Here is a 10743-nt window from a genome sequence, read left to right as displayed (position 1 = left end):
TCCCTGGTTTTTTAAACGCTGCTCCCAAAAGGGTGTTGGGTGCTAAAACGCTGCTCTTCAATCAAACGTTGCATGGAGTCCCGATAAAGCAGACCACAAACCACACAGGAAATCCCTACGACAGAGAACGAAATCCCTAAAGATGGAAATGGGAGAAGAGAATGCACGTTGGAGAGAGAACGAAATCTTCAAAATGAAATCCCTACGACAGAGAACCAACTCTTCTGGACAGAGCATTCAAAAATAACCAGGGACACTTTCGGAAAACCACTCCAATTCAATTTTTCATATTAAAAAATTAATTTCAAAAGCAACCAATAACAACGCGACACGTGGCGTTGTCAAAGGCGTTGTCAAAATAGCGTTGTTAGAATATCGGGATCCATATTATTTATCACATAAGCTGTGTTGGAAATAGGACAATTATTTAATTTGGTCTGATGTGAAATTTTAGGGATAAAGCAGAAACATATAGAATCATGGTGTGTAAAAATCATTAATAATGCTTTTTCTTTCTGGAAATTTTCTTGAAAAATTGTTGAATGGATATAGGTGTAAGGTTGAAGATGGAATGGTGGAAGAAGCATAGATTGCCACGTAGAAGGAAGAAGCTTCAAGATTTTATTTATCTGCTCTTCAATGAAAAATTCAAATTCCTGTCATTTTCTTAAATTATAAATTCTTTTATATTCATTAGTAATGTCAAATTTGGACTCAAACCTACTTCTAAACAACATTGAAAGAAGTTTTGTTTAAATTTTATTATATTACAACAGAAATACAAAAATAAATATATTATCATGAAAGTTTTCGAGATGATTTTCAAATATAAATACGAAAATTAAAAATAAGTTATTATAATTATTAAGGGTTTATCATAAATAGAAACTTTTATAACTTTTATGTAATTCCGTTATTAGAGTTTTTGATTTTTAACGTTAAATATGTTTTCTATTTCCATTTTTTTTAAATTATGTTTCATTCTTAAATTAAATTATGTGTATATTTCAAACTATTTAATGAAAAAGATGTTAAATAATTTTTCAAGAAACAATACTGACAATACTTTCTATGTAATAAATATAATCCTCTAATAAACTATAATATACCATTCACTTAAAACTATTTTATATAATTTTTATAAAATATAAAAAAAAATACATTATCTATTATCATATAAGAAAGGTTTAATACCTATTTTGGTCCCTCTTTTGGGAGGATTTGTTCAAAGTGGTCCTTCTTTTTTCAAAAGTTCACTTAAGTCCTATCTTTCGCAAAAACTGTTCAAAGTGGTCCTTTTTTGTAACAGCGTTAAGTTCACTAACAGCAGACCTGCCAGGTGTCTAATATGTGCTGATGTGACATTGTTATGTGTTTTAAAAAAAAATATTGTGACGTGTAAATGTATGTTGTTAGGGTTAAATTAAAAAATGAATTAGGGTTATATTACAAAATGAATTAGAGATTTGGATTAATTAAGTAAACAAATTGTTGGTCAGATGCAAATTTTATCCAAATTTGCGATTGCAATTGGGATTTTCTAGATTTGACATTAGGGTTCATCAACCTTCAATCATCGATCTTTTACATACATCAAGCAACCGAAAACGCTTGAACCCTTCCAAATGCAAGCAACAAATTACAAATGCCAGGCACCCTTGCTCTTCTTTAACAAAAACAATTCAAACAAAATATAACCCTCTGCGGAAGATTCGCATGTTCTAATATACAAGAAACTCTCGTAGCTCCAGAAAACAAGCAAGGGAAAGGGTTAAATGCAAATTGATTCAAATTCCTCATCCCATTTCAATGTGAGTACAAAACCCCCTAAAAAGATAAAGTTTTCAGGGTTTAAATTTGGGAGGTGCACTGGTCCTGAAGCCTTCCCAAATCCCAAATACGACGACATTCTTCTTATTCTTCTTCTATGAAACAACTATTCTGTTTTGGCACAGAGCATAAGCTTCTTCTTCTTCTTCTAACGACCTTTTCTCCTTCTTCTCTTGGATTCGGAATAAAGAAGAAACCCAAAAATCAGGTATCGTTCTTCTTCTCTTCCCAGCGGGAGTGAACTTTTAAAACTTCTATGGGTCTTACGAAAACTCAGTGTGGTGATTCCAAGTTGTATTCCAATCGCAAGCCCAGAAAATTATATTCCAATCGCAAGCCCAAAAAATCTCAATCCTAATCATCTTGAAGATTGATAAACCCAAATCGCAAGCTCAGTCGCAATTGCAAATTTGGGTAAAATTTGCATCTTACCAACAATCTGTTTACCTAATTTAACCCTAATTTTATTACAATTCCATGTCACAATTAATAATTTTTTTTAACACATAACAATGCCAACACAATAAAAATTTTACACATCATCAAATATTTGCCAGTTAGGCAGCTCTGCCGTTAACAGAATTAACGCCACAGAATTAACGCCGTTACCAAAAAGGACCAACTTGAATAGTTTTTGCGAGAGGTAGGACTAAAGTGAAGTTTTAAAAAAAGAAAGGACCACTTTGAACAAACCCTCCCAAAAGAGGGACCAAAATAGGTATTAAACCTATAAGAAAAGAAGACACTATTAAATTTATTTTATTACCATGTTTAGTTTATTAACAAGTGTTTTAAAAAGAAAAATAGTCTTTTGACATTTTTAATTTTATTTATATTTATTTTTTTGTTACAAAAATTATTTTACTTATTTATTTTTCTATATTACTTTATTTTATTTTTGTATTCATTTATTTTATTTTTAAAGTAATTTTTCTATATTATTTTTTTAATTTTTTAATAAACTATTATAGAATGTATTATATTTGTATACTATTTTTTATTTTTTAATTTTATTTTTTTATGATTTATAATTATTTAGCGATTAATAAAATATAAGAATAATTTTTTATCTTATCAATAAGAAGAATTTATCTTAAACGGAATAACTTTTATGCTATTTTTCCATAAACATAAGGATAAATATATGTTAATTTATTTACATTTTGTCTATAACGACATATTTTAGTCTTAATAATCTTACACACCTAAAATTGGAAATTAAGATTAAAAATACGTTTGACAACAACTAATCTCAAGTCTCTTTCTTTCAATGGACTTATCTATATATAAAAATCCAAGCAAATTTCTTTATCAATAAAATAAGATCTTGAAATTTCTTGAAAATAATAATAATATTTAATTGCTGTTTTAGAGAGAAAATTAAGAATCCATAAAATATATATACACATCACACGACATACATAAGAAGAGGATAATTAATTGATTATATATATATATATATATATATATATATATATATATATATATATATATATATATATATATATATACTGTAATAATTCTATTATCCTTTTGGATTAGGGCTTGCTAAAGTTTATTTTGGGCCACAATTTGTAATTTTTTATTTTCTCTTTCTGCACCCACGTTTTCTTCCTCCCAGTGGAAAATATCAAAAATATTCTTTTGTCTGATTTAGTTAGACAAACTTTAAATTAACTCATGATTAATTAAATAATTAAATAGGCATGCTCATTTTTAGATATAGTGCTCATATAAGTTTCAATGAAGTAAATGAAGAAGACAAGATTTACAAAAATTGAAAATTTATTAATACTTTTTATTGTTTTAGTTTTAATATGTAACGTATTTTCAAAATAAAGGATGAATTACTGTTTGAGGAAAAACGAATATTATTTTGGCCTTTTACTTTTAGATAGACACATGAAGTGTGATCATGTGGCATGCCATGCATACACCATCACTTATATATATATATATATATATATATATATATATATATATATATATATATATATATATATACTATAAAATCATATTAGTTGATGTTAAAAAAGATAAGATGTAATTTTCTAAATTTTACAAATTATTTGATAATTTAATATTTATGTAAAAAATAGAGTAGAATTTAGAAGTTTATGTTGACTTTTGATAAATAAAACAGAAAGAAAAAACGAGATATATGGAGTTTAGAAATAAAATAAAGAGAGAAGATGACGACTGTAATAAAGAATAGCAGCACATAGGTAGGATATTATTAGGTGCTGCTGTTACTTTAATTATATATTTCTCACTCACACTTGAAGGGCCACCAAGACTATTTCATTATTTAATTCATTCAAATTTTAATTATATATTTCTTTTCACATAAGCAATTACAGAAAATCTCATCTCTATAGAATTTTTTTTTCTTCATAAAAGACAGGAATTCAGGAAAATACAAAAAACTCGATGACTTGATTATTTAGCAAATGTATTGACTTTTTTTTTATTGATAATAATAATAATAAGTGTTTGTTTTTTTTTTCTAAAAGAAATATTATATAGGTATTTGGTGACCCTTAAATTCATGCTGGTCCAATTAGTCCAATAATACTAATGTTCGTTGTGGCTCAATTACAATTCAAAATTCAGATATCCATTTCTAATGTTTAAGTATTAACTTAAAGAATACACCGTTTTGAATATATATATCATTCGGTTTCACCTGTTTAAATATCAATTTAAAGAATATATAGAACGATCTTGAATACATACTATTCGATTTCGTCCTTCGTTAACTATCAAAGACTTACGCTATTTGGTAATTATGAAAGACTTTTATCTTTCGATAATTATCGAAGGTTTCTACTATTTGGTAGTAACTGATGAGCAAAGATCGTCGATAATTATCAAAAGCTTCTGTCTTTTCGTAATTACCAAAGATCTTTGGTAATTATCTTTGCCTTTTGGTAATTATCGAAGACTTCTTTCATTCGGTAATTATTAAAGGACAAAGACAGTTAATAATAATTAACGACAAAGGATTTATCAACGGTTATCTGACCGTTGCTAAATCGTCGATAATAAGTCATTACTGACGACTTTTAACAGTTTTTGAGAAATTCGAACCCTGAGTAATATCCTTCATGACATATTACCTAGCTAACTGATCGAATCAGACACCATGCCATATATAATGTATCATTGATTACACTACATATGCATGTTAATTTTAATATTTTTAAAATATGAATGTATTAAATGGTTAAAATATAACATGTTAAGTCATAATATAAGTGGGAGCAGGTAGCTATTAGAAGTAGTTTGTTATGCACATATAAGAGTCTTCGTTGTGCATAAGGAACCATTTTCTGATTTCTAACAAAAGCAGCAACACTTCCTTTTCTGTCATCATCATCTGTTGTTTTATGCATACATATACCTCTCTCACTTCGCAACTTCTACTTTCAATCATATTCTATTCTACGTTTCATTCCACAAACTTCCTTTTTGGTCACCAAAAGTATCTATAAACATGTGTTCTACTGGTTATACATGTTGAAAACTTTTCTTCTCTTTTGGAGTTTTGGCTGCAGAAGAAAATATGAGTGTGACAGGTTCATCTTCTGGGCACCCTCAATTCATTGCCAGCACTGGTAACAGAAGCTTGTCCAATGCGCCCCTGATTGAGAATCCAGACTCTGATCAAATTGTTGTACCTGATGTCAGTTTCAATGGCCCTTCTAATCTTACTGGTTAACTCTGCATAATGTTCTTGGTTGCTTTATGGATTTGAAAAATCGTGTAGGACATAGCCGAATATGGCTTTATACGTTTGAGATTAACGTTTGTTAGTTTGGATTGGATGCTTTATTCTCTGCTTATATGTTAATGCTAAAGTTTATTTTTTTTAGCCCTATTGATTTGCTTACACTGATAGCGTGAGCTGGGAATATGCTGAAAAATGGAATGACATAAAGGGGGCGAAGTAGGTTTTGATTTGACTTGGTATTTAAGAAGAACCCGTCTTTGTTTATGATTCAACTACTAGGCGTATTGATTATTATTCTTGTGTCGTGTAGGACTAGCTAACCATGAATACATGAACTTATCAGAGCGACCCTAAATAATTGTATAAAATATGTGACAGAAAATGTGTTGTAAACTTTTTGTTTTTGTCTGGTCTGGGTGTTGGAGTAGTTTCATTCTGTTTGTTTTCACCTGTGTAATAGTAATTTGAAGAGAAGTTTTAGCATAATCTCAACTCACAATGTTCATGGTTTCGGTTAATTATAGATGATACAGATAAAACTGAACAATGTCTGATATTAAGATTAGTCTAAAATGTGTAGGTATTAGTGATCACAGTATAATTTCTATCGTTTTTGTATGAGTAATTTAGTCTGATATTCATTTCAGAAGCTGCTTGTAGCTTCTATGTGTTATTCTGACAAGGAATGTTTCAAACACACTGCTTATAAACTTCCAAGTAATTTTTCACTGGGCATTTTGTGAACTGAAAAGAATATTAAAGTTTTTCTTGATTAGTGGTATAATATATTTGTATATGGTTTTCTGTATTTTGTAGAGAACAAGCTGGAAAAACTTATTTGCATACGTGGGGCCTGGTTTTCTTGTTTCCATTGCATATATCGACCCTGGAAACTGTAAGATCACTTGTTCATTGCTTTCTTTTGAAACAAAAGGAAATATATAATTGCTGACATAGATTTGCTGATTATATTTTTACAATGGCTTGCAGTTGAAACGGATCTTCAATCAGGAGCTCAATACAAATACGAGGTGTAGTTTCCATGCAGTTGTTTCAGCTTAGGTTCATTTGTTTCCAATTTAGAATCTTGAACAGTAGTTGATTTTGCTTATGATGTTTTAGTATGCATGCCTTGGATTTGGATACCCACAATTTAGAATCATGTTTTTAGCTAAGGTGGTTGGTTTTTTGTTCCTGTCATGGTTTCTGATTGATGACTATGCAGATTTAGATTGTCATTGAATGCAATTCGGTTTTATTGAATAATCAATAGGTTGTTATACACCTATGCTGCAGTCTTCACATTACTTTTTTGTCACATTAATGCTTTCAGTTGCTATGGATCATATTGGTGGCGTCATGTGCTGCTCTTCTAATTCAAACAATGGCTGCTAATCTTGGGGTTGTCACTGGTACATGATTTAGTAATCTTTTGGTTTTTACTGAATAAATTGAATTGTATGAGTTTGGATTTTAACTTTCCTTCTTCTGTCATCAATATTTTCAAAATTCTATTTTCAGGAATGCATCTAGCTGAGCATTGTAGAGCTGAATATTCTCGACTCCCCAACTTCATCCTTTGGGTGATTGCTGAAATTGCCATAGTGGCCTGTGACATTCCTGAAGGTATACTATACTATACTATACTATACTATACTATACTATACTATACTACAGAGGCGAATCTACATTTTTGAACTGTTGCAATTTATGAGAAAGTAGAGAAAAAATTATCTTAAGGGTTTTTTGTGTGGCTTTCCATGCAGTAATTGGAACGGCCTTTGCATTGAACATGCTCTTCAACATACCTGTTTGGATTGGTGTTCTTCTGACAGGACTCAGTACATTGGTCCTCTTAGCATTACAGCAATATGGGGTAGTTTTCTGCATTCTTTATCAAACCATTGTATGACATCTGACAATGGTTTGATATAATAATTTCTCTGTATCATATCAAACCATTGGGGTAGCTCTCTTCCTGTATTATATGATACAGGAATTATTATATGTTGAACAAATTAATGATTGACATTGCATGTTCCATAAGGCTAATGAGAAAAAAATCTGAGTACTTTTTCTTGGTGCTTAACAGGTTAGGAAACTTGAATTCTTCATTGCATTACTAGTATTTACAATTGCTGGTTGCTTTATGGCTGAGCTTGGATACGCAAAGCCTGTGGCCAAAGAAGTTGTGACAGGTCTATTTGTTCCAAAACTTAATGGGAATGGAGCCACTGGTCTTGCAATTTCACTGCTTGGGGCAATGGTTATGCCGTGGGTTCCTCTTGTCTTCCTTCTGCAGCAATTTCTTTCTTCTGTCCCTTAGTAATTTGGTCTAAATCAGTGCTATGTTTCTTTGTTTACTATGCATTTGCTTCAGACACAATCTCTTCCTCCACTCAGCTCTTGTGCTTTCCAGGAAAATACCCCGATCAGTTCGTGGAATCAAAGTAAACATTTTATCTCTTGTATGCATATATATATATATTCATAAACATCAATTCATTTCCAGCTATAATTGAAAGGATGTTGGCCTACTTAGAATATTAACATCAAATTTTCAAACATCAAGGATGTTGGACTTTTTTTACTGTTCTTAATATCGTTTTTAAGATAAGTTTACTGAATAAAGCAACATTAATCTTCACAATGGTACATGCCTTTTGAAGGTAGAATTTTTTGGAAATCCATGAGTCTAAGTTCACATTCGATGGAAATGAGATACTTGACCACCACCATATAAGGATAAAGATCATAAATCCAATATCTTAAGGTTTAAGGTTGAAAGTGACGTCAATTCTTTATATGGATTGGATTTATTCAAATCCTTTATATCAGTTAGACTCATATCTCATTGGTGTTGTATTTTTCCAGTGAAGTGTTTCTTATGTCAATCACCATTCCATTCTCTTATCTTTGACAGGAGGCTTGCAGATTTTACATGATAGAAAGTGCCTTTGCTCTTGCGGTGGCCTTCCTCATAAATATTTCCGTTATTTCTGTAAGTGGTGCAGTTTGCCATTCTTCAAATTTAAGCGCTGAAGATCAGAAAAGTTGTGAGGATTTGGATTTGAACAAAGCCTCCTTTTTATTAAGGGTAAGTAAAACAACTATCTGTACTTAGTTCTTGAGCTTCATGTATAATTTTTGCTGGAAAGTGTGCTGATAAAATCATTGATGATATTCTTATGTGGTCCACACTAAGAATGTCTTGGGCAAATGGAGTTCAAAACTATTTGCAATTGCTTTGCTTGCCTCAGGTCAAAGTTCTACCATAACAGGAACATATGCAGGGCAATACGTCATGCAGGCATGATGTTTTTTTTTTCTGTTCTTTTGGCAGTAAAAGTAGTACCTACTTCTACTTTTCATTTCACCTTAATTTGTATCTCATTTCAGGGATTTCTTGATCTGCGACTGAAGTCATGGATTCGAAATCTGCTAACTAGATGCTTAGCCATTGTTCCTAGTTTGATTGTTGCACTCATAGGTGGCTCTGCTGGAGCTGGAGAGCTCATCATAATTGCATCAGTATGATTCCCTTGCTATTATTTTGTCTCCATGGATTTTAACCATATCATGTTATACAATGCTTTTCATTTGGAAACTTGCTGGTATAAAATCATTTTTACAATTTTGTATGCATGAAATCATTCCGTAATTTCTGTGAGATTGAGTATGGATAAATCTTGTGCATAATCATACTATTGATCTTTTGGGATATGCTATATAGTTTGTGCTGAAGTCCCTCTATGTCTGCTGTCAGATGATCTTATCATTTGAACTTCCTTTTGCTCTGATTCCACTCCTCAAGTTCACTAGCAGCAAAATCAAGATGGGAGAACATGTCAACTCAATCACGGTAACTTTTTTCATGACAATAAAATTTGAAAGTTGTTAAAAATAGAACATTGATCACCAACATCACTGATTACAAATGTTGTTCTGCATCATGTCTGATAAATGATTTTCTCTATATATATACTTGAATTGCAGATTTCGGCTGTTACTTGGATCATTGGTTCACTCATCATGGGCATAAACATATACTATTTAATGACTAGCTTTGTGAAGTTGCTTCTTCATGCTCACATAAGAATTGTGGCTAAGGTATTTCTGGGGATATTAGGATTTTCTGGTGTGGCACTGTACATTGGAGGCATTGCATATTTAGTGTTTCGCAAAAATAAAAAGACTACACATGTTTTGACACTTAGAACATTGGAAGATCAGCAAATGGGTAATACAGAAGGTGATGTATCAATGTATAGTCTGCCAAGAGAAGACATAGTAAGCATGCAATTGCCTCAGAAAAGGAGTCCTGCAGAATTTGATTAAGATATTCAGTAAGGTAAATTAGCTATATGGAGTCCTAACAAAGGTTCTACCAGGAATTTCTAGAAATTGAGTATGTGTAAAAGAGAATATTAGTTGATGCAAATTGTTGGAAGTTATATATTGATAAAAAATAAGATCAGTTTAGAGTATATAGATAGGTATAAACTTCCTTTTACAAATTGATTTTGTAAGACTGAATTAGACTTAAAATTTTATATCTTATAATAAATTAAGTACGAAGTAACTATCACCTCTTATATAAAGTGTCAGACTCGGTGAGAATATAAGAAGGATAATGATACTTTGATAATATTTTTTTGACAATATTTTATCATCGTATTCTTATCTGATTGGTCCAAAATTACTCCACAATCAATAATAATAATCATAAACATCATCATAGATCAATAAGAAAATAACACATAAATAATGTTAGAATGTTATAAAAAAAATGTTGTGAAAATATCATTATAAAGAACGATGCAAGTGTGTGTGGCTAACATGACTCTGTAAGTAGAAAATAGTCTTTGATGAGCAGGACTTCTGGTAAATATCATAATCAGCTTTTAGTTTATTCATTTAATGCTTTTTCTTGAAATATCAGTGGCGCTTCTGTTGAAACTGTTGTTGAAACTGGAATGACATTCTTTCAATCCTTCGTATTGTCACTTGTCATACCTTATAAATAGAAAAGTACTTTTGTTGGAGTATTTTGGAAGAATTTATAGAGAAATTTTGTGGATATATAATTCACTACTAAGATTTTTTCATATTTTATGGAGATTTTCCTTGTAAATTTCTTACAAAAAATTGTACCGAAAGAGTTTCGTACGAATTTTGAT

General features: G+C 30.8%; 1 protein-coding gene across 2 annotated transcripts; it reads left to right on the top strand.

The window, feature by feature from the left end:
* Positions 1 to 5120: 5120 nt before the first annotated feature.
* Positions 5121 to 10149, top strand: LOC106773687 (metal transporter Nramp6). 2 transcript variants are annotated; one of them, XM_014660423.2, is made up of 13 exons: positions 5121 to 5515; positions 6380 to 6458; positions 6554 to 6594; positions 6897 to 6975; positions 7085 to 7189; positions 7330 to 7439; positions 7656 to 7837; positions 7944 to 8013; positions 8487 to 8660; positions 8769 to 8873; positions 8963 to 9094; positions 9330 to 9425; positions 9560 to 10149. In XM_014660423.2, the coding sequence occupies exons 1-13, from the start codon at positions 5396 to 5398 to the stop codon at positions 9899 to 9901; spliced, it is 1635 nt and encodes a 544-aa protein (XP_014515909.1). In that variant the 5' UTR covers positions 5121 to 5395; the 3' UTR covers positions 9902 to 10149. The 2 variants fall into 2 exon arrangements, with proteins under 2 accessions (XP_014515909.1, XP_022642114.1); XM_022786393.1 differs by lacking the exon at positions 5121 to 5515 and adding an exon at positions 6122 to 6280.
* Positions 10150 to 10743: the final 594 nt, after the last annotated feature.

This window comes from Vigna radiata, chromosome 9, assembly GCF_000741045.1.
Source record: "Vigna radiata var. radiata cultivar VC1973A chromosome 9, Vradiata_ver6, whole genome shotgun sequence".
Lineage (NCBI taxonomy): Eukaryota > Viridiplantae > Streptophyta > Magnoliopsida > Fabales > Fabaceae > Vigna > Vigna radiata.
Note: the sequence above shows the minus strand (reverse complement) of the source record. Positions and strands in the feature narration are given on the sequence as shown.